We start from the raw sequence: 24,349 nt of genomic DNA on the forward strand, positions 1-24,349 counted from the left end.
AAGTCGACAGTAACACAATCATAGTAGGGGACTTTAACATCCCACTTTCACCAATGGACAGATCATGCAAAATGAAAATAAATAAGGAAACACAAACTTTAAATGACACATTAAACAAGATGGACTTAATTGATATTTATAGGACATTTCATCCAAAAACAACAGAATACACTTTCTTCTCAAGTGCTCATGGAACATTATCCAGGATAGATCATATCTTGGGTACAAATCAAGCCCTGGTAAATTTAAGAAAATTGAAATTGTATCAAGTATCTTTTCCAACCACAACGGTGTGAGACTAGATACCAATTACAGAAAAAAAATGTAAAAAATACAAACACATGGAAGCTAAACAATACGTTACTAAATAACCAAGAGATCACTGAGGAAATCAAAAAATACGTAGAAACAAATGACAGTAAAAAAACACAATGACCCAAAACCTATGGGATGCAGCAAAAGCAGTTCTAAGAGGGAAGTTTATAGCAATACAATCCTACCTCAAGAAACAAGAAAAATCTCAAATAAGCAACCTAACCTTATAGCTAAAGCAATTAGAGAGAGAACAAAAAAAACCCCAAGGAGGGAAGAAGGAAAGAAAAGAAAGAAGGAAAGAAGGAAAGAAATCATAAAGATTAGATCAGAAATAAATGAAAAAGAAATAAAGGAAACAATAGCAAAGATCAATAAAACTAAAAGCTGGTTCTTTGAGAAGATAAACAAAATTCATAAACCATTAGCCAGAGGCATCAAGAAAAAAAAGGGAGAAGACTCAAATCAACAGAATTAGAAATGAAAAAGAAGTAAAAATTGACACTGCAGAAATACAAAGGATCATGAGAGATTACTACAAGCAACTATATGCCAATAAAATGGATAACCTGGGAGAAATGGACAAATTCTTAGAAAAGCACAACCTTCCTAGACTGAACCAGCAAGAAATAGAAAATATAAACAGACCAATCGCAAGCACTGAAATTGAATCTGTGATTAAAAATCTTCCAAGAAACAAAAGCCCAGGACCAGATGGCTTCACAGGCGAATTCTATCAAACATTTACAAAAGAGCTAACACCTATCCTTCTCAAGCTCTTCCAAAATACAGCACAGGGAGGAACACTCCCAAACTCATTCTACGAGGCCACCATCACCCTGATGCCAAAACCAGACAAAGACGTCACAAAAAAAGATATCTCTGATGAACACAGATGCAAAAATCCTCAACAAAATACTAGCAAACAGAATCCAACAGCACATTAAAAGGATCATACACCATGATCAAGTGGGGTTTATCCCAGGAATGCAAGGATCCTTCAATATACACAAACCAATCCATGTGATACACCATATTAACAAACTGAAGGAAAAAAAATCATATGAAAATCTCAACAGATGCAGAAAAAGCTTCTGACAAAATTCAACACCCATTTATGATAAAAACTCTCCAGAAAGTAGGCATAGAGGGAACTTACCTCAACATAATAAAGGCCATATATGACAAACCCACAGCCAATATCGTTCTCAATGGTGAAAAACTGAAACCATTTCCTCTAATATCAGGAACGAGACAAGGTTGTCCAGTTTCACCACTATTATTCAACATGGTTTTGGAAGTTTTAGCCACAGCAATCAGAGAAGAAAAAGAAATAAAGGGAATCCAAATCGGAAAAGAAGAGTAAAGCTGTCACTGTTTGCAGATGACACGATACTATACACAGAGAATCCTAAAGATGCTACCAGAAAACTACTAGAGCTAATCAATGAATTTGGTAAAGTAGCAGGATACAAAATTAATGCACAGAAATCTCTTGCATTCCTATACACTAATGATGAAAAATCTGAAAGAGAAATTAAGGAAACACTCCCATTTACCACCGCAACAAAAAAGAATAAAATGCCTAGGAATAAACCTACCTAAGGAGACAAAATACCTGTATGCAGGAAACTATAAGACACTGATGAAAGAAATTAAAGATGATACAAACAGATGGAGAGGTATACCATGTTCTTGAATTGGAAGAATCAACATTGTGAAAATGTCTATACTACCCAAAGCAATCTACAGATTCAATGCAATCCCTATCAAACTACCAATGGCATTTTTCACAGAACTAGAACAAAAAAATTTCACAACTTGTATGGAAACACAAAAGACCCCAAATAGCCAAAGCAATCTCGAGAAAGAAAAACGGAGTTGGAGGAATCAGGCTCCTAGACTTCAGACTATACTACAAAGCTACAGTAATCAAGACAGTATGGTACTGGCACAAAAACAGAAATATAGATCAATGGAAAAGGATAGAAAGCCCAGAGACAAACCCACACACACAGACACCTAATTTATGACAAAGGAGGCAAGAACATACAATGGAGAAAAGACAGCCTCTTCAATAAAGTGGTGCTGGGAAAACTGGACAGCTACATGTAAAAGAATGAAATTAGAACACTTCCAAACACCGTACACAAAAATAAACTCAAAATGGATTAAAGACCTAAATATAAGCCCAGACACTATCAAACTCTTAGAGGAAAACATAGGCAGAACACTCTATGACATAAATCACAGCAAGATCCTTCTGACCCACCTCCTAGAGAAATAGAAATCAAAACCAAAATAAACAAATGGGACCTAATGAAACTTAAAAGCTTTTGCACAGCAAAGGAAACCATAAACAAGACAAAAAGACAACCCTCAGAATGGGAGAAAATATTTGCAAACGAAGCAACTGACAAAGGATTAATCTCCAAAATATACAAGCAGCTCATGCAGCTCAACATCCAAAAAACAAACAACCCAATTCAAAAATGGGCAGAAGACCTAAATAGACATTTCTCCAAAGAATATATACAGATTGCCAACAAACACATGAAAGGATGCTCAACATCACTAATCATTAGAGAAATGCAAATCAAAACTACAATGAGGTATCACCTCACACCGGTCAGAATGGCCATCATCAAAAAGTCTACAAACAATAAATGCTGGAGAGGGTGTGGAGAAAAGGGAACCCTCTTGCACTGTTGGTGGGAATGTAAATTGATACAGCCACTATGGAGAACAGTATGGAGGTTCCTTAAAAAACTAAAAATAGAACTACCATACGACCCAGCAATCCCACTACTGGGCATATACCCTGAGAAAACCATAATTCAAAAAGTCACGTACCACAATGTTCACTGCAGCTCTAATTTACAGTAGCCAAGACATGGAAGCAACCTAAGTGTCCATCAACAGATAAATGGATAAAGAAGATGTGGCATATATATACAATGGAATATTACTCAGCCATAGAAAAGAATGAAAATGAGTTATTTGTAGTGAGGTGGATGGACCTAGAGTCTGTCATACAGAGTGAAGTAAGTCAGAAAGAAAAACAAATACCGTATGCTAACACATATATATGGAATCTAAAAAAAAAAAAAAAAGGTCCTGATGAACCTAGGGGCAGGACAGGAATAAAGATGCAGACGTAGAGAATGGACTTGAGAATACGGGGAGGGGGAGGGGTAAGCTGGGACAAAGTGAGACAGTAGTATTGACATATATACACTACCAAATGTAAAACAGATAGCTAGTGGGAAGCAGCTCAGCTCGGTGCTCTGTGATCACCTAGAGGGGTGGGACAGGGAGGGTGGGAGGGAGACGCAAGAGGGAGGGGATATGGGGATATATGTATACGTATAGCTGATTCACTTTGTTATACAGCAGAAACTAACACAAGTGTAAAGCACTTATACTCGGATAAAGATGTTAAGGGAAAAAAGAAAAGAAAAGAAAAGAAAAACCTATGTACAGAGTAAGCAAATGAAGTGCCTCTTACACACCCACTCCCAAGTGTCCCCCACAGGAAATCCTGTTATACGATATAAAACTTATAAAACTTGTCTAAGTGGAGACTATAAAGTAAAAATTTTTCTTATATTCAATCATAAAATAAATCTTTAATCTGTGTCCTAAGTTTAATTTTAAAAGATTATAGGTCAATTAGCACATCTGTCAAGGGCAAAGACGTCATCTGACAATAACTGGGGACTTAACAAGTGACCATTCGATCTCAGCGCCTGTTAGGAGCTAAACCACGTCCCTGCAAAATTCATATGTTGAAATCCTAACCCCCAGTACCTCTGAATGTGCCTGTATTTGCAGATAAGGTCTTGAAAAGATGATTACGTTAGAATGAGGGGGTTAGAATGGGCCCTGATCCAATCTGATTGAAATCCTTATAAGAGAAAATGTGGATACACAGACTCTGGGGTGGGAAAAGATCGCATGAGGACACAGCAAGAAGAAGGCTGGCCACCTCCAAGCCAAGGAGGGAGGCCTCAGAAGCCAACCCTGTCAACACTTTGATCTGGACTTCCAGCCACCAGAACTGTGAGAAAACAAGTTTCTGTTGTTTAAGCCACCTAGTCTGTGGTATTTTGTTATGGCAGCCCTAGCCAACTGATACAGCACCCCTGATTTACATTTGAAGGTCAAATTCTTCTCACCCATTGAAATTCTACATTGATTGAACATGAAGAAAAGCCTCCATGATTTTCTCAGAATATATAGCTATTATTAATGATAATACTCCTATGTCTTTATATTGAGTATTATGAAAAATAGAGATGTCTTTGAAAATGAGCTACAGAGAGCCAGAGCTCTAAAAGAGAGGGACAGGAAAGAGCTTAGGTGTAAAACCCCGAAAGAATTAAATCTAGGCTTATGAGATAGGTAATTAAATTAACAGTGTATACTTTGTAGCTCCCCAAAATAGCCCAACCACTTAGCAGAAAAGCCATTCGAGTTCTGAGGTCTGAATTGTAAGAGCCACTTTGTTTTGATCCCATGGGCAACAGGGGCATGAGAAAACCCAGTAAGGATTCAGTTGTTAAAAAACAGCTACTAGAAGCAAAAATGAGGGTTAAGATTGATGTGTTCAGAGAACCCTGTTCAGAAACTTGCTGTGTTTATTTTTCTTACTCAAGAGGCCTATTAAAAGAGTCAACTCAGACTATTTATTTCAACAACTAAGATTTCTTTCTTTCTTTTTTTTTTTTGGTGAGAGAGGGGAGACATCAAAATAATTTGTAAAGGTAATTCAAAGCACAATCCCATTAATATTGGGCTGGCCAAAAAGTTCCTTCAGTTTTTAAGTAAAAATAAAATACATTTTTCATTTTCACCAAGAACTTACTGAACAATGTTTTCACTGTTTTGTCCCACTACCTCTGCCATTTTTCAGGCAACTTCATAATTCCATCTTTCCAAAGATTTTATCGTTTTTTTTTTGTTTGTTTGTTTTTTTGCGGTACGCGGACCTCTCATTGTTGTGGCCTCTCCCGTTGCGGAGCTCAGGCTCTGGGCGCACAGGCTCAGCGGCCATGGCTCACGGGCCCAGCCGCTCCGCGGCATGTGGGATCTTCCCGGACCGGGGCACAAACCCGCGTCCCCTGCATCAGCAGGCGGACTCTCAACCACTGCGCCACCAGGGAAGCCCCAAAACTTTTTATCTTTTTGAGCAAAGAACTGTTCCAGGTGCCTTTTACAGTCTTCCAGGGAATGGAAATTTTTTCCATTATGAGAATTTTGTAAAGACCGAAATAAATGGAAATCTGAAGGTGCAATGTCTGGTGAATATGACGGATGAATCAGAACTTCCCAGCCAAGCTGTAACCGTTTTTGCCTGGTCATCAAAGAAACATGTGGTTTTGTGTTATCCTGATGGAAGATTATGTGATTTTCTGTTGACTAATTCTGGACGCTTTTCGTCGAGTGCTGCTTTCAGCTGGTCTAACTGGGAGCAGTACTTGTTGGACTTATTTGTTTGGTTTTCCGGAAGGAGCTCTTAATAGAGGACTTCCTTCCAACCCCACCATATACACAACATCACCTTCTTTGGATGAAGACCGGCCTTTGGTGTGGTTGGTGGTGGTTCATTTCGCTTGTCCCATGATCTCTTCCATTCCACATTACTGCACAGTGTCTACTTTTCATAGCCCATCACAACTTGTTTTAAAAACGGAACGTTTTCGTTATGTTTCGGTAGAGAATCACATGCAGAAATATGGTCGAGGATTTTTTCACCTATGTGGAACCCAAACATCAAAGCGATTCACATAACCAAACTGGTGCAAATGATTTTCAATGCTTGATTTGGATATTTTGAGTATGTCGGCTATCTCCTGCACGGTATAACGTTGATTGTTTCTCAATTATTGTTTCGATTTGGTCACTATCAACTTCAACTGGTCTACCCAATCGTGGAGCAGCATCCAGTGAGAAATCTCCAGCACGAAACTTCGCAAACCACTTTTGGCATTTCGATCAGTCACGGCACCTTCTCCATACACTGCACAAACCTTTTTTTGTGTTTTCAGTTGCGTTTTTACCTTTCTTGAAATAATCTAGCATAATATGCCGAAAATGCTGTTTTTCTTCCATCTTCAATATTAAAATGGCTACACAAAAATTCACCAATTTTGGTAAGTTTTTTTTTTTAAATGCATGCCGATAATGACAGCTGTCAATACAATCGTACAAAATTGTTTCAAATGAAGTTAAAGACAACTAAGCGCTACCAGATCCATCTTATGGAAAAAAAAACGGAACGAACCTTTCAGCCAACCCAATATAAATCTCTCTCTCCCTGCGTGTGTGTGTGCGTCTCGTCACTCACTTGGGGACACGTGGATAGGAGGATGGGGCAAGTCAGGGCACCCACAGGCGGCTCCAGGGGCGTCTGCGGACCATCAGCACCGGCACGTGGCAGCACCCAGGCAGGAGCAATGACTGACGACAGGCAGAGGGGCCACTCAAACGTAAAGGGAAACATCAGGGGACAGTGGCCTTGCTCTGCAGAGGGACGCATGCACTCCGACTGGATGGTGCCCAGGCTTGCTGGCACCTGACCCCAGGCTGGGCCTAAGCCCAAAGGCTGAGGAGAGCCCAGCTCAGACACTCCCCAAGACAGGGGGGCAGAGCCCCGGGTTTCTGATTATCTGAACCTGTTTTCTTACTTACGCCAGTTGTGATTAGATTTGCTGTTCCATGCAGTCAGATGACTGATGCAGACCGTCGCTATTTCCTGAATTATGACTGCATGCTCTGAGATTTTTAGAAGCATATATTCATGTATTAATCATGTAATTTTAAACTTTGTTAAAAGCAGATAAGAACTAATTAAACACGGGGCGGGGGGAGAATTCAGAAAGATGATTTCAGTGACTTAAGCATAAATGGATCATATTTCAACAAACTCAGCTTAACATTTTCTTAAAATTTTTAAAACAGAAGGACAATCATAAAGTAGTTAACTTTTACCAAAGTAAAAAGACACTAACACGTGTCCAAAGAAACAGAAATAACTACAGATAAAGATGTATCATTCAGATTTTATTTATTTGTTTATTTTTGGCCACGCTGTGTGGCTTGTGGGGTCTTAGCTCCCCGACCAGGGATTGAACCCGGGCCACAGCAGTGAAAGCGCCGAGTCCTAACCACTGGACCACCAGGGAATTCCCTCATTTGGATTTCAGATGACCAACACTAAAACAGTAAAAAGATGGCTATTTTTGAAACAACTCTAATTTTCAAAGAAGTCGATTATAACTAAAAATAGAAACGTGTAGGCTAGACAGTCTTTCAGACCCAAGATGCTATCACTAAGATGAGAGTCTAAGCAAAGCTGAGTAACAGGCCCAGACAGACCCGTGAGGATGCGGCAGACCCACCTCGGCCGGCCGTGGCCAGGGCCAGTCACAAACTGTCAGTCACACGTCATCTGTTGCACCCTTCACCACCCTAAAGAGCAATGAAAACTTTCAATCATTTTACGCACAGAACTTTTACTTTAGGGTCCACTAGAACTGCAAATCCACAAAGTTACTTAGTGTCAAAGCATTTTTAAAATTCAGATTTTCAATTCTTAACAGTCAACTGCAACCAGAACAGAATCAGTCTTACGTTGATACTTAAAGAGCAGAGAACTGAGTCCACAGTCCTGCTCTGTGTGAAAATGCCTCCCGCAGATAAACAAGCAGTGAATGCTTCCTCCTCCTGAAAATCTACATCCAAACCAAACCGTGCAAAGTGGTTCCATTAGCAGGAGGAGATTACAGAGGGGCTCACAGTCTGCATCTCAGGAATGTGCAATGTCCAAAGTAGACTAAAATAAAGGCACATAATCTCTTAATCTAGAAGAAAAATGTTTGTATCTATGTTCAAAAAGCCATACATTCGTTGTTGCTAATGTTCCTATAATGTTTATGTAATAATTTTTAAAAGATTTTAGCACTACATTTGTTGTTGCTAATGTTCCTATAATGTTTATGTAATAATTTTTAAAAGATTTTAGCACTTGGTTATGACATAAGATTGAATTTGGCACTAAACAGTCTGCAGAAAAAGTAGCGTAAGTTACCAAATGCGGTTTGAATGCTCCAGAGCTACCAATTATGCCTCGGGGGAAACTGAAAAAAGCCACCTCTCATTTGGGAAGGACACAGGGTTTCCATACTTATAGAATCATTACTTCCAATGCTTCTCTCCCAGACACACGTTACGGGCAGTTGGAAATCTACGTAACTGGCCTACTCCCTGGGGCCTGGGAACATGTTACATTACATGGCGAAGGAGAATTAAGGCTGCAGGTGGATTAAGGCTGCTAGTCAGCTGACCTTAAAGAGATGATCCTGGATTATCTGGACAGGCCCATTGTACTCACAAGGGTCCTTAAGTAGGGAAGAGGGAGGCGGAAGAGCCACAACCAAAGAGATGGCATCACGAGAAAGACTGAACCGGTGTCACTGGCTTTGAAGGCGGAAGGGCCCAGACAGCCAAGGACGTGGGCACCTCTAGAAGCCAGAAAAGGCAGGAGACGGATTCTCCCCTGGAGCCTCGGGAAGGATCAGCCCTGCCCACAGCTTGATTTTAACCTAAGGAGACCCACGTCAGCCTTCTGGTCTCCAGAGCTCTGAGAGAATATCTCTGTGTTACTTTAAGGCACAACGTCTACGTAATTTGTTACAGCAGCCGCAAAAAACTGACACAACTATGAAAAGTGTATGACAGACTTAAAAGGGAAAAATAAAAGCATTTGATTTGTGCTGCCGCCCCCCCCCCCCAAAAAAAACTATGTAATCTGATCTGATGATCCGGGAGGATGTGCTAAACTATAGAGAGAGAACTAGCTAACAAAAGTTAAAAGAGGGCCCATCTGTTTACCGTGCATTCTCGGACAGCACTCTGCACAGGTGCCCTGAGCCCTCACAGCAGCCCCGGGACTGAGGGCCACCCCACACGTGGAGGCCCAGGCACCCAGCACCTGCCCACCCAGCTGAGTCAAGCGGCTCCCAAGCACCAGAGCTGGGCCAAGCCCCACCGGGCAGCCCACTCTGAACTCAACGTTCTTGGCTGCCGCTGTGAGTTGCTTCTCTGTTTCCTCATTTTACTGTTTCCTAAGGAATCTGAAGTGGCTGTGTTGACACAGCTTGGCTGAAAACACAGGTTCCAGAAGACCTTCCACCAACAAGAGTGCACCTTTCTGTCACTGGCATCCGACTGTTACCAATACTTAAACATACAAACTTCACAAACCTTTTGTGAAGGTCCTAACACAAAAGTATGAAAGGATCAGGGGCTTCCCTGGTGGCGCAGTGGTTGAGAGTCCGCCTGCCGATGCAGGGGACACGGGTTCGTGCCGCCGGTCCGCTAAGATCCCACATGCCGCGGAGCGGCTGGGCCCGTGAGCCATGGCCGCTGAGCCTGCGTGTCCGGAGCCTGTGCTCTGCAACGGGAGAGGCCACAACAGTGAGAGGCCCGTGTACCGCGAAAAAAAAAAAAAAAAAGCAATGGGAAAGATCTCCACATGCGATGTCCACCAGGAAACACTGAGGGAAAAAAAGCGAAGTGGGAAAAATGTGTGTGCAGTTTGTAATCTCTTACCTAAGAAAAGGAAATACAAATATGTATGAATGTCTACTATAGAAGGAGACTATTTAGGTAAGGGCAGGGATACGGTAGATAGGACAGGGGTATACGCTAGATTGTTTTAAATGTATCGTATTGGTAGATTTGCCTTTGGAAGCATGTAAGTATTTTATACAATTATAAAACAAATTAAATTTTTAAAAAGCTTTCCCTAAAAATATCAGGAAAAAATAAAACAAATGAGGTTATTAAATATATGTGCAGTTGGTAGAAATTTGACTATTCATTCCTAGTTGGGTAACATATCCAAATGCCGCAAAGAACTACTAAAAAAGTTTTAAGTCTATCTTCACGAGTCACATTGTTGACGGCAGAGTTAAAGTGTTATTCAGAGGCTGTGGAAGGTGGAGTAAGCAGTTCCCTGGAGCTGCGGCGCCAGCATCGTCTGGGCGTTTGTTACAAGTGCTGGTTCCCAGGCCCCACCCCATACCTGCTCAGTCAGAAACTCTGTGGTGGGGCCTTGCCTCAGGTTCCAACGAGCGCTCCACTGGATTCTGATCCAGTCTGAGAACCTCGCTCTAACACTATCATCCCCAAGCATCCCTGAAAACTGGAAGAAAGAAAATATAAAAGAGCAGGAAGAAAGCAAATATAGAGGAAAGAGCGGTTAAATAAAACCCTGAAGTCCTGAATTTGAATTGAAAAGATCAAAGTGAACTCAGGATGTGCTTCCACCTTTAAATTCCTAGCTCTGCCCCCTGAAAAAGCCCAGCAGCAACTAGAAGCCCAAGCACACAGACTGGGGTCTCCGGATACCATCTCCCACTAGAAGGAATCAGGGCTCCCTGGAGAATGGCTACTCCAGGTCCAGGACAGGAAATGCACAAAATGAGTCTGGAACATTGCGTCATACCAGAGAGCAAGGAAACTAACAAAGATTCCTACACTCACAAGCCCGCTGGCAAAGAGGGAGCCTGCCCATCAGTAAGGATAACAAGTGCGATGGACTGAAACCAACCAAGTGTGTTTAAATCCTTAAGTTCATAATGATACTACAAAAATAAAATAAAAATAAGTAAAAGCTAATTGATCACCAATGAAGAATACTAGTGAACTAACTCAATTTGAGAAGTTATGTAAAGAAGAATCAAGCATTTGGTCTGCCATTCCTATACAAACTATACCACTGGGTAACCAAATAACATAAACAAATGTGCGTGTGTGTGTGTGTGTGTGTGTACAAATACACACTCTTTACAGAAATCTTTCAGATAATAAATGAAGAAACGGTAAAATCAGAATAAATAGCACGGCTTTGCAACCCTTAGGGAATTAATGATGTGAGAATAAATACCTGCTAACATCACAAAAAGAGAGAGCACCAGACATTATTGCGCCTGCTGACCGAAGAACACACCACCACCTGTGCAAGTCTTGCCAGAAAAATCCAAACTGCATTCTGACCCAGACTCGGGCTCTGACACCCTACAGGAAACAGAGGACAGAGGATGGTTCAAGGACACCACAGGACACAGCTGGCACAGTCCAGGCAGGGGACCACAAGACACACCCCCTGGGCTCTTCAAGAAGCTGCAAGGAACAAAAGAGGGATGAGGGGGGAAATCAAGATTTCAGGAGAGACAAGACATTTATCTAAAAACCTTATTTGGATACTAAATAATTCAAAGAATTTTTTAAAAAAAGACATTTCAGACATGTTGGAAATGTAAACACTGAATATTTGATACTAAGGAATTGTTTTATTTAGATGCCACAAAAGTTTTGCAGTTATGTTTTTTAGAAGTCCTTGTCTTTTAGAGATCATACTGTCTTAGCTCAGGCTGCCATGACAAAACACCCCAGATGGAGTGGCTTAAACAACACAATTGTTTTCCTCCGCGTTCTGGAGGCTGGAGTGCAAGGTGCCTGACCGTGTTCCCAGGGAGGGCTCTCCTTCCTGACTTGCAGGGCGCAAGTGCCCCCCAGTCTCTCCTCTTCTTATGAGGTCAGTGACCCCACCATAAGGTACCCACCCTCATGACCCAAGCCAACCCTGATGACCTCCCAGAAATACCACCACATTAGGGGCTTGGGCTTCACTATATGAATTTGGGAGGGCACACAAATATTCAGTCCGTAACACATACATTTACCGATAAATGTGTGATGCCTGAGATTTGCTTCAAAATAACATAGGATTGGAAGGAATGGGGGGTATAAAGAAGCAAGATTGACATTCATTCAATTGTTGAAGTTGAGCGATAGGTTTGTAAGGTTTCTTCACACAATTCTATTTCTTTTTACATATTTGCAAGTTTTTGTAATAAAAAGTTTGAAATGTTAACACTTCTGCCATTTCTCTTACCCTTTTCTCTTTCTCCTTTTTGGCCTAGCACGTATCACCTATTACATTACCTAATTTACTATGTGTGTACACTGTGTATCTCCTCTTGCCGGAATGTAGCTCTAAGAGGGCTGGGGTCTTGCTCACAGGTGTAACCCAAGCACCTGCAACAGCGCCTGGCACAGAAGAGGTGCTGAGTATACCTTCGCTGACAGCAAATCTAGCCCAACTCCCCCATGTTCTACACTAGACGATTCAGGGCCCCCAGAGGACAGGCTATCCTACAGCAGATGCAATGACGGTGCTGGCTGTCAAGTTCTCAGAGCATAAATTTAATTTTAGAATGAGTAAGATTACACTAAAAATTTCCAGTACGGCTGCCCTACTCAGTTCTTCGACTGCTGAACTGAAGGAAGAGATATTTTTATTTTACTTAACTCTCTGGCAAAGGCTTTCTCTCAGAGGTAATTTCAGGGACAATCCCCCCTTTCCGTGGGTGGGCAGCGTCTGACGCCCCGACCACTAGGTAAGGTGGTGGGGGCGGAGGAGGCGCCACCTTGCTGCAGGTCCTCGCCGCGCTCCCAGACACTGAGGGGTCCTGGTCAGGCACAGCGAAATTGGCCCTCGGGTCTTCAACCTCAAAATGACCTGACGGCCCTTCCCACTGTGCACCTCAATGCCTAGAAACTTTTGGGCTGACCCAGCCAGACTAGGAGTGCCTACAAACGGTGAGCTACGGATGTAGTAAAAATTGTTACCACAGGTGTTATTGTTAGTTCCAAGGCTCTACCTAAAATTTCAGCTCTGAAACTTATGCAACACCTTCCAAACACTAACAGATCTGTTAAAAGTAAAAAAACTTCCAAACATATCCCACTCCGTGGTGAAACCAACCTCTAAGCCTACTGTCAGCTTCTTCATAATTTCTCTGCTCACTTTTTTAAAAATTTTGCAAACAAAGGCCTAAAATAATATTGAGGGATGAAACATCATGTAACACTTGTGCAGGAAGACAAAAGCATTTATTTCCCTAGGGGAAAAAAGAGGGAAAGAAAGATTGCAGAAAACGTTCATCTTTTCCTAAGAGATCATCCCACCTTGTATCAACATCTCAAGCCCAAAATTCCAGATACCAGGGAACTGCTCCTTGGTCAGGAGCACAATGAGGACAAGCCTCCAAGGACAGAGGAAGTGACATAAAACCAAAGACACACGATGGATGCTGGCCGACGTGCACCTGAATGCCAATGCAGACACTGTAATGAAGGAGCTGAACAGGGCACCCAAAAGATCTGTCCACGTCTTGACACCCCAGAACCTGAGAATGAACCTTATTTGGAAAAGGGGTCTTTACAGATGTGATTAAGCTCAGGCTCTCAAATAAGATCATTCCAGATCATATATGGATGGGACCTAAGTCCAATGACAAGAGGTCACTTGTCAGGTCAGACAAGAGACAGAAGGGAAAACCCAGGGAGAGAGAAAGCTGTGTGAAGACAAGGAAGAGACTGGAGTGATGTGGTTACAAGCCAAGGAATGCCAAGGATTTCTGGGAGCTGGAAAGAGGCAAGAAAAGATTCCCACCCCGCCCCCCCCCCAAAGCCTTGGGAGGGAGTACAGCCTTGCTGATACTCTGATTTTCAACTTCTGGTCTCCAGAACGGTGAGAGAATAAATTTCTGTTGTTTCAAGCCATCCAGTTTCTGGTAATTTGTTACAGCAGCCCTAGAAAACTAATACATATGGTATAAAATACAAAAATAGAATGTAGTCTTTCCTAGTGCTATACCAATTCATCTTTTAGGTATGTTTTTGGCCACACTTCTCATATGTCAAAGTAAACCCAGATGAACAGGCAATTCAGAAGAGGTCCAAGCACAAGTAAACACATAAAAAGAACCTCACTAATTGTCAGGTATATGACACCAAAACAACTCTGATGGCCTTGGGCTGGGCAAAGAGTTCTTAGGTATGATATTGAAAGTACAATCCACAGGAAAAAAAAAAATTGGTAACTGGATTTCATCGAAATTTAAAATGTTTGTACTTCAAAATACATTAACTGAAAGACAACCAAAGATCAGGACCAAACATATGCAAATCATCTATCTGATAAAGCACATATATCAAGAAAATACAGTGAAACCTTACAACTCATGCAAATGTACAGAGCAGCATTACTCATGACAAAAAGTTGGAAACGATCCAAATGTCCATCAACTGGCGAATGGATAAACCAGACGTGGTCCATCCACACAGTGGAATACTAGTCAGCAATAAAAAAAAGGAGCAAATTATAGTTGGTGCAACACGGATGAACCTCAGAAACTGCAGAGTGAAAGAAGCCGGACAGAAGACAGCATATTACGTGATTCACGTCTTTGAAATGTCTATAAAACGCAAATTTATAGGGACAGAAAGCAAATTAGTGGCTGCCTAGGCCTGGGGATAGGAGCAGAGATTGACTGCTAACAAGTTCTTGGGGTGATGGAAATGTTCTAGAACTGAATTATGGTGATAGCTGCACCACTCTGAATATTTACTAACAGTCAGAGGACTGTACATGTACAATGGATATTAATTTTATAGTATGTAGGTTAGAGCTCTTAATAAAGCTGTTCAGAAAAAGTCATCCATCAGACTGGCAAAGATTAAAAAGATGACTCCCATCCAGTGGGGCAGAGTATATCTCAGAGGACAGCTTTTTCACAGGGTGATTCAGGGGCAGGTTTCAAAATGTAAACTGCTCCCCCCTTCTGACCCAGCAATTACACTTCTAGATTCCATTCTTTATAATGAAAATGTATTCCTGCTTTTATTTATACACATTTAAGGTTAAAGTTTCATTTCGAAGAGTTACAGCTATATCTTCTTTCAAGGCTTCATCCAAATGTCAGGTTGACAGTCCCTCAATCCTAAATGTTCCACAGCAGAAGCTGAATCATCAACCTGAGAATGCTTTGTTTTGGTCATAGCTAAATTTCTGTTGACTTATAGTAAAGAAAACATATCTGAACACAACTCCGAAGGACCATTTCAAAGATTATGGTCCCTACCATACCACTGAGCTTTGCTTTTACTGGATTAACATGTATTTCCTCAATTCAAAAACTCCAAACAGAGAATGTCCCAGTATCAAAAAGAAAAAAAAAACAACTAAGTGCATAGCAGTTTACCTAAAAACAAGTCTGAGTAATCAGGATTCAAATTCTAACAAAATGATCTTGATGAAGACGTGTACTTAAAGAAAATAACTTTACACCATCAAAAGCGCCTACCTTATGGAAGCATTCAATGACATATAACACAGTTTTCCCTTTACAGTAGTGTTCACTCATTTATTGATTTGATTTCTTCAACAAATATGTACCGAGCACCAACTACGTGCTCAGCACCGTCCAGGTGCCAGAAACGCAGCAGTGATCACAACACATAAAGTTCCCGCAATTCTGAACCTCACATTCCAGTGGGCGGGCAGCCTGGGTTAGGGGTGAAGAGAAACAATCAACCATGAAAAAACAAATGTCCTATCATGCGGGTGCTGAGCCAATAAGACTGAATAAAGTCGAAGCGATGCCAAACCCTAAGCAGGGCTGGGAAGTGGCACATGAGCAGCCCAGGGAGCGGGAGGGAAGCACCCAGCGGGTCAGGAAAGCAATGCGGGCACCACGGGAACAGGGGCTGTAGGGACCAAGTGGTTAAAGGCACAGCCAGGAGGCCAGTGTTGGGGCCAGGGGGCGGTAGGCTGCAGAGGGTCTCAGAGCCCATGGGAAGGTCTGGGAATATTACGTTGAGAAGGTGGGTGGCCCCTGGAGGGTCCTGAGCAGAGGAATTACATGCTGTACTTCTTTCTTAGAGAGGCTGCCTTCAACCCCAGAGAGAACGAGCTTCAAGGGCCAGGCTGGAAATGGCGTGGCCAGCTGGGAGGCTGCTGGGGTCCCCGGGAGAGATGAAGGGGGCCGGGGTTTGGGGGAGCAGCAGTGAAGGTGGGGAAAAGGGGCTGAATTCTAGATCAATTCAAAGACAGAATGCTATTTGCTGGTAGACTGAATGTCAGCTGTGAGAGAAAAAAGAAGTTGGGAATGACTACAAGGTCATCAATTTTAAATTTAAAAACCAAATATTCTCTAAGTGCAAAATACTGTGAATACATTTAAAATTCATGTTAAGAGCAGTTCCAAAGGAACGATTTGACTGAAGGCAGGGGCAGAAGGGAGGAAAGGACAGAAGGAAAGGTGATATAAAGGGAGGAGAGAAAGCCCAAGAGGCTGTGGGCAAACGCCGGGAGACTGTGAGAGAGAGGGGTGATCAGGAGAATCTGAGGCTGCGCAGTCCCCCTCCCGTGGTCTGTCATCTAGATCCGAAGCCCCCAGGCCAGAGCAGAGGGCCCCGAGATCAACAGGGAGCCCCTGGGAGACCACACACCAAGTTGTGCAATCCATGTGAAAAGAGACTCCACTCCGTCAACTGGCAAAATAGTTTTTTTAGACAAAAAATTCTTCAGTAAGTCACTGGCCTTTTCAATAAAAGGTAACCAAGGTGGCCTTTCCTACCTCCTGTTGTGTGGACCAACCACCATGCTGTCAGTTCCTTTCTAGGGAAAGACCGGCTCATGTGTTATGTCTGCCATGCTTGATTACTTCAGAGATTCATCAGTGCTTAAATGAAAAAAAAAAAAAAATCAGACCCCTGAGTCTCATTTGCATAAACCAAACTTTACTAGAAACTCTTCAGAAACACGTCTTGTAAATCAGGCACACGAGCTGACGTTCAAGTGGAAAAGGAAGCTTTTCACTTCTGAATTATTGGTTCAATTGAATCCACCCTAGAGTTGGGCTAACATACTAGTAACATGGGTTCCCAAATGTGTGCCCAGGTGCTCAGGGTACCGCAGCAAACCCAGAGAGGGCCCAAGGGGTGTTCCAAATTTTTGAGGGGAAACAGCAATACTGAAGATGTCCCAGGCCCCAGCTGAGTTCATCAGTTTCAATACTACATCGTGCTACAGTTCTTTCAGTGACATCATTATCATCACAAAACAGGGTAACTGCTGTAATAGAAGACCAAGAATCACCCCCTCCACAGTCAAATAAACAAAGCAGTGGCGTCCAATCGGATTCCCAGGCTAGAGAAGCTGCGCAGCGCCCAACAGGTGTGGCCGTCCCTAATATGTTATTGTGGTTATATCTAAGAATGAAACAAAAATTTTCCTCCAATTTATGTGTATTTTTTTTCAAATAACTACTGTTAGGACATAATACTTAATAAAATTATTTGAACCTAACTACTTAATAAATGGAATTATTAAATATTCTTTTCAGCCTAGAGGTGCCATGAAAAAATTACTGAAGACACTAAGACCACCACGAACAGAGAAAACTGAGAAGTCTCTCCTGAGTAGCTAACATTCTTTCTGCACATCCATCACTCTTCCGAGTGCTTTACACATGCTCATTCAATCCCCATATCAACCCTCTGAGACTGGTACCATCCCTGTCCCTATTTCACAGACGAGGAAGTAGTCACACAGTAAGTCCTGCCTGTTTCTAACCACGCACAGGTAGAAGCGATTTCTTCTTCTTTTTTTAAATATTTATTTATTTACTTTTATTTCTGGCCGTGTTGGGTCTTCGTTGCTGCGCGCGGGCTTTCTCTAGTTGCAGCGAACGGGGGCTACTCTTCGTTGCGGTGCACGGGCTTCTCACTGTGGTGGCTTCTCTTGTTGCGGAGCATGAGCTCTAAGCATGTGGGCTCAGCAGTTGTGGCTCCTGGACTCTAGAGCACGGGCTCAGAAGTTGTGGTGCACGGGCTTAGTTGCTCTGCACCACGTGGGATCTTCCCAGACCAGAGATCGAACCTGTGTCCCCTGAACTGGCAGACGGATTCTTAACCACCGGGCCACCAGGGAAGTCTGAAGTGATTTCTAAATCAAAGCAAGTACAGGTACTAATGCCTTAGTCCCTGGCCTCCAAATACACCCCACGGAACTGAGGTTTCCTAAGGAGAAATGTTTCTGCCACTTCTCAATAGCTGATTCCCTACTGGCTTAAGGATTCACTATGGACCAAGGCCTGCACTTATGTGCACCGGTTTAAAAAGAGGGCATTTTAAGTTACTTTTCTGGCAATGAAACTAAGAGTGGTTAAATCACAAGCACCATACGTTCGCGCTTGATAGAAAACTGCAGTGTACAAATTTAAAAACTTTAACCTACGGGGGGAAAAACCAAAACCCAACCAGGTAAAAAGCATTACGGATCTGCTTAGTTTTGTTGCCTTTTCCCCCCTTTGAAAATTCATGATGTCAGATCCGGAACCCTAAATATAGAGATTGAGAAAAATTAAAGCAGCACCATCCGATGTGACTGGGTGAGAACAGACCATTCGAATGAACACTGTTGTTTTTCAGATACTACACAATTCCACGTTGATAGTTATGTGCTATCTTAGGTAGGATGCCAACAGCCAATAAAGAAAAGCCACAAATCAGTGGAATTATAATAGCTTTGTCTGCTAAATGAGACAGCTGGGAAAGGAACATCTCTTTCCTAACATACCCTTGGGTCAGAAACCTCGGTCTTTATTCCAAAGCAGAGAACTGATCCAGTGGTTGAAAAAAAAAAATCTAAGCTCTAACTTAAATTTAGATCAAATGGATCTGCTGGATTTGTTTGTTTCACTGTGCATCTTTCATGATTAGGCAGTTATACTACAGGTATTCCCATTGCTATGACCAGGTGATTCATCGCCCAATGTCATCACACCACTAGTACCGCAGACTGCGCAGTGGACATCCCCGTGCATTTCAGACACATCCTCCAGTATTCAGAAGCTTCACCAGGCCTGGAGTCTAAGCAGATCCTCCACAGAGGTAGTCACTCTGCACCAGAGGCAGTTAGGCAGCAGCTTCGGGAAATTTTAATTACGGACTAAAGGCCATTAAAACTCTTAGGTATCTTCAGAATATTATTAAAATAATTTAGCAAGGTTTTCAAGCAATGATGTACTCTGTTTACCCCTAATCTCTGGGGACTTTCCACTCTTCTCATGGCCACAGATGAACAGTTCCTAAATTTACCTGAACTGGTAACATTCTACATTCTTCTCAGAAAGGCTGACACACAACTCGCTTTCACTCAAAGTAAAACGTCCTAAAGCCTATGAAAAAAATTGAAAAGAAGCACAAACTCTGCTCTCATTTTACAATGAACAAACACAGGCCTCCTCAGGGTGCAATGGCTGGAAAAGTATTAAACAGACTTTTGAAAACTAAAATGCTGCATACTAAAGGAGCTATGTACACAACAGCAAAGCCTCCAGATGAATTTTTTTAAAGCAATTTTCTTACTACCTTTGTCTACATTGCTTACACTAGCGGCTCCCTTCAACACATGTGCAGCTGAAAGAATGGAACAAAATAAAGAAAGTATAACATGAAACCAGGACAGCAAGTGCTTTACCGCAGCTTCAGTCCCAGACACACCAAAATGAAGTCAGCCTTCCTAAAACTTAAAAAATCTTTAACTTTTAAAGGGATCTTTTTAAATTTTTAAGGTAACTTTCTCTGAAAGTTTACTGAAGCCACTTTCTTTTCTGAGACTCCAATGAATGAATGGTTGTGCCTTTTAAAACAGAGATACCATCAGTACAGACAACAATTTTAAACACCGGAAAAACCTCCACCAACATAGCTTTTACAATAAATCTGTAGAAAAGGAAACTATCCTTTAGCTGTCTGTCATGCATGCGGGTATGAAACTAAACACTAGGCCCATATCTCAAACACTACTAGGATAACAATTTACCTGTTTAGTCAAGGTTGAACCCAACCCAAGGCTGAACTTTCTCTTCAGATATGTATTTACATAACGCCCACAGAAACACTGCTATGAGATGTAAGCTAAGGGGTATGTATGAGATATAATTAGACTTGTTAATGTTTCTACAGGCAATACTGATCCAGCACTCACAGTGTGCAGGGCACGTGGGGAGGAGTCTCCAGCGTCTGGAAGACACTGAAACCTAACAGGAAGACCACTCCGAGCCTGGCTCCTCTTCCCTGAGGGTACAGAAGGCACCTGGGAATTAACCTCAGGGCCTCCAGATCAGCTCTACACACACCTGTTCCCTCGACTAAAGTGCAGCAGTGAGCAAGACCTGCAGCTGTCCTGGTGAAAAGAGAAAACAGCTTCGAACCATGCAAGTGTCCAAATTTAGATGTGACACCGTCCCCTTCCCTGAGAAAGTGTATCACCTAAAGATAAAACAACAGACTTCAACTTTAAATATACAATTTCTCAGGGATCTGACAAGAGAAAGCATACAAGGAGAGTAAAAGAAAGAGAGAGAAAGAAACAAGAGAAGGCTCAAGACCTACACAACCATCTACTAAGGGCTAAGTGCCTGCCTAGATGTGGCTGTAGAAAGAGTGCTTCCTTTCAAAGTGTGGAACACCATCTGAAAAAATTAACTGAAGATAAGGACACTGTCAGAGGTCAAAAATCCTAATAGTCTGAAACACCTGTCTGCAAGTCATCAAAATGTCAGCCAACGTTTCAACACTTTCCATAAGCTCAGTGTTTTTGAAAGTATTTAATTCCGAAGTTATGGCTGTAAAACTTAGAGGAAATTTTTCTGTAACAGAAAAACAACTCCTTTGTGGATGAGTAAATGTGGCGCCAAAAACAAAAAAACAACAAAAAAAAACCCGACACTCAAAATGAAGAGGCACCAGTCCAGTGGTGCAGAGCATGGATGAGCTCATCGAACCTTTGCAGCCTCATCTGTGAAATGGGTTTCTGCTCTGTGCCAGCGTCTCGGAAGTGCCTGAGCGGCCTGCGGGGAAGAGCCCTGGTTCGCGGTCCCGGCCCGGCAGAGCCGCTGTGCCCAGGCAAGTGCAGCTGGGCACGGCCGACGGGTCTCCTGAGTCTTCCACTACTTAACACGTTAGTACAAACCCCCGTCTCCTAACAAACACGACAACCGCACGCAAACTTCGTCCACGCTCGCAGAGCCGGGAGACCCTCTGCGGGACCGGAGGAAACAGTGCGCCTGGAGGAGACCGTCCCCGCCGGGAAGGACCGGCCCGCGCGGGGCAAGCTGCCGAGCCTGCATCCGGACGGGGCGCACAGCGGCGCCCCCTCGGGGCGCGCCCCAGGCGCTGTCCAACTGCAGCCGGACAACCAGAAGAGCGTCCCTGAGGAGATCAGAGGTCGCCTCCAGGAGAGAGAGATACGAGGTCGGCCCCGGGGAGGTCGGAGGTCGCCCGCGGGGTCAGGGCCCCGCCGCAGCCGCCGCCCCGGCCACACCTCCATTCCAGGAAGCGGCCCGGCCGGGAGCGCGGGGGCCGGGCCGCGGGGGCCGAGGGGCCGGCGACCTGGGCCGGGCTGCACGCCGCGGCTGCCGCCCCCTCCCGCGCCGCCGGGCACTCACAGGTGACGATGGGCTTGTTCTCCATGGTGTAGATCACCGGCGGCACCGGCTCCTCAGGGGCGTCCATGGGCGTCCGGCGTCACCGGCCCGGCCTCCTGCGCCCCATGGGCAGCCCGAAGCCGCGTCGGGCCAGCCCGAGCCTAAGCGGCGCCGCAACCGCGACAGCGACGCCCGCCCGGCCGCTCGAGATAGCTCCCTAGCCGGCCGCCAGCAGTCGCCGGCCGCCCGCCGTCGCCGCCCGCCGGCCGCACCCGCTTCCGGTGCCGGCGCGCGGTGGTACCGCTTCCGGGGCGCGCGCCTTAAAGGGGAGGCCTTTCCACCGCGCGGACTCGGTCCTCCGACGGAAAGGCGGCCCAGGCTGCGCGAGTGTCGGCGGAGGTATCCTTCGCGTCTCGCGGCCGAAGTCCGCGCGGGCCGGACGTGGGCCGCTGTGGGTCACGCGTGGGTCCCTTACCGTAGGGATTGGACGGCCGGGAACCGCCCCCCCGGCCGGCGCCCTCGGGCGGACAGGGCTGGCGTGGGGAGGGCAGCCGGGACTCGCCGCGGGGCGCCCACAAGCATCGCCCGCAGGCGTGCCCGACGTCGAGGACGGCCCCGGGGGTCGCTGACCCGGAGCCCGTGGAACCACCCGGGGGTCGCTGACAGCCGCGTGCGGACACAGGGACTACCCGGGGGTCTCAGACATCCGGACAGGGGGACCACCTGGGGGTCGCTGACACCGACACATGGACCCCGGGAGTCACCGACATCAGCAAGTGGACACGAGCGTGTCCATTTCTCACCTGTGTGGGTTGCCGCCCATAGCCTAGCATTGTTATTTCTACCAGAGGCCTGATGCCTCGGGGGAATCATTAGGACACCGGGTTAATTCCCACCACTGAGCGAATGGCAGTTACCCCTTGCAACACTCTTGGTCTTGTGTTTGTCGTTACATTGGTTTTATGAAGTAATATTGCTGCCATGAAGTAGAACAAGATTATATGCCTTCTCAATACAACCTAGACTCTCCAGCACCACTGTCCTCCTCAAGGCGCACCTGAGAGGCCGACTCCCACAAACTCTGCCCCGCGGTTGGAAGCAACCACCCTTCTCTGCATTACCACAACACTAGCTTCCTGTCTCCGTGACGCTGTAGAATTCTTGAACTAGGGGCTGCCTTTTACTTGTGTCCCCACCCCCAACAGCCAGCCACACAGGGCCTTCCACGGAGTAGGCACCTTCTGGGAATGCCACAAAATAGAACCTTACTTTAACTGCATGTACATTTCTTACGCAAGGGAAGTGGGTTTGGGGTAACCTTTGCGGATGGAATAAGGCAAATGTATGTGGAACGGTTTGAGTGTGAGCACAGCTGCTAAGTGCGTGTGCGCAGTGCGGCGCTGTGCTTTGAGGCTGGGTGAGCAGGCAGAGGTCGGGGTCTAGGACAGCTGGAGCCTGTGAGGCAGGGCAGCAGAGCAGGAGGTAAGGATGAGAGCCGGAAGTCTGCGCGGGGCTCGGTGTAAGGCTCGGCCTCAGCTACGCTCAGCACTCGCTGGATGCGGTTCCACAGGGCTTACCGGGAAGGCAGTGAGAAGAGGGCAGAGATCCACAAGTCTGATGGAAAGCGTTGAATTCTTGACTTACAGATCGAGAGACTCAGGAAAACCTCAGTAGAATACCTACAGAGGGACTTCCCTGGCGGTCCAGTGGTTAAGACTTCACGCTCCCAGTGCAGGGGGCAGAGGTTCAATCCCTGGCGAGGGAACTAGATCCCGCGTGCCACGCGGTGAGGCCAAAATACAAAAATAATAAAAGGTAAAAGAGAGAGAGGACCACCACGAATGGCCAGTTATCACATGAGAAGATGCTCAGCATCCATTAGGTATCCGGGAAACGCAAATTAAAGTGACAACGACATATCACTTTACATCTACTCAAATAACAAAAATAAAATACGAAACAGAAGATACCAAATGTAGACTCCAAGGCCAGGTCTCCACGTCTTTATTCTAACAGAGAACTAAGTCCAGAGAGACTCTGAGAAGACAGACACTAACAATTCTTCCTTCACGGCAATGCTGTGGCCTGGCCCCACTGGCCAACTCTTGTTTGGAAGAATCTTCTTTCTGGATGGAGGGAAGGGGAGATCGAAGCTCTTGCGCTCTATCCCAGGCAACACTCTGGCTCAAGGGCAGTAAGGGGGCTCCTGGGCTATTTTTCCCCCAAGAAGACCTATCAGAGATTTATTTTTTTCACATGGCAATTTAGAAAATGCTTGAATTCAACATACATACTGGCTTAGCAATTCCTTTCAATATTGGTGAAAATGATGCTATTTCTATTAATCGATGTCCATTCTTCTTTCTTTCAGATCCTTTTCTGCTGAGACAGCATTTGGTTTTTTAAAGGTTGCTGGAACTTGAGCCCAAATGGTCTTTCCTGGTAGCCCGTTACATTGTCTTCAGGCTGCAGAGAGCCTGTTCAATTATGTATTGGGGTACTGCAAATGCTTTGTCTAAGGGAACACTGCCCTGGGCTTGCTCTGCCCCACTGCTCAGGCCCTCTCCACAGAGGGCCGTGCTAAAACCGAAGGTGAGCCAGCACATGTTCACAGCAGGTTTATCACTGGTAGCTGAAACTGGAAACCACCCAGGTGTCCTTTGACGGGTGACTGGTTAAACAAT

General features: G+C 44.5%; 1 protein-coding gene across 8 annotated transcripts in view; it reads right to left on the minus strand.

Annotated features, from left to right (window-relative positions):
* TRAPPC10 (trafficking protein particle complex subunit 10) overlaps window positions 1-21,938 on the minus strand; it is an 88,711-nt gene extending 66,773 nt beyond the window's left edge. For 4 of the 8 annotated variants that reach the window (XM_089910125.1, XM_089910124.1, XM_089910123.1 and 1 more), the window contains exon 1: window positions 21,687-21,937. In XM_089910125.1, coding sequence (XP_089766251.1) covers window positions 21,687-21,753 — 67 coding nt within the window. In that variant the 5' untranslated portion in view covers window positions 21,754-21,937. Of the gene's footprint in view, window positions 1-21,686 lie in introns of all 8 variants that reach the window. The other 4 variants (XR_016392929.1, XM_089910122.1, XM_022597104.3 and 1 more) reach the window with 2 other exon arrangements.
* Between the last annotated feature and the right edge of the window lie 2,411 nt (window positions 21,939-24,349).

This window comes from Delphinapterus leucas, chromosome 4 (genome assembly GCF_059928025.1).
Source record: "Delphinapterus leucas isolate spDelLeu-1000000601 "Yukka" chromosome 4, BTC_Dleu_Yukka2, whole genome shotgun sequence".
Classification (NCBI taxonomy): Eukaryota; Metazoa; Chordata; class Mammalia; order Artiodactyla; family Monodontidae; genus Delphinapterus; species Delphinapterus leucas.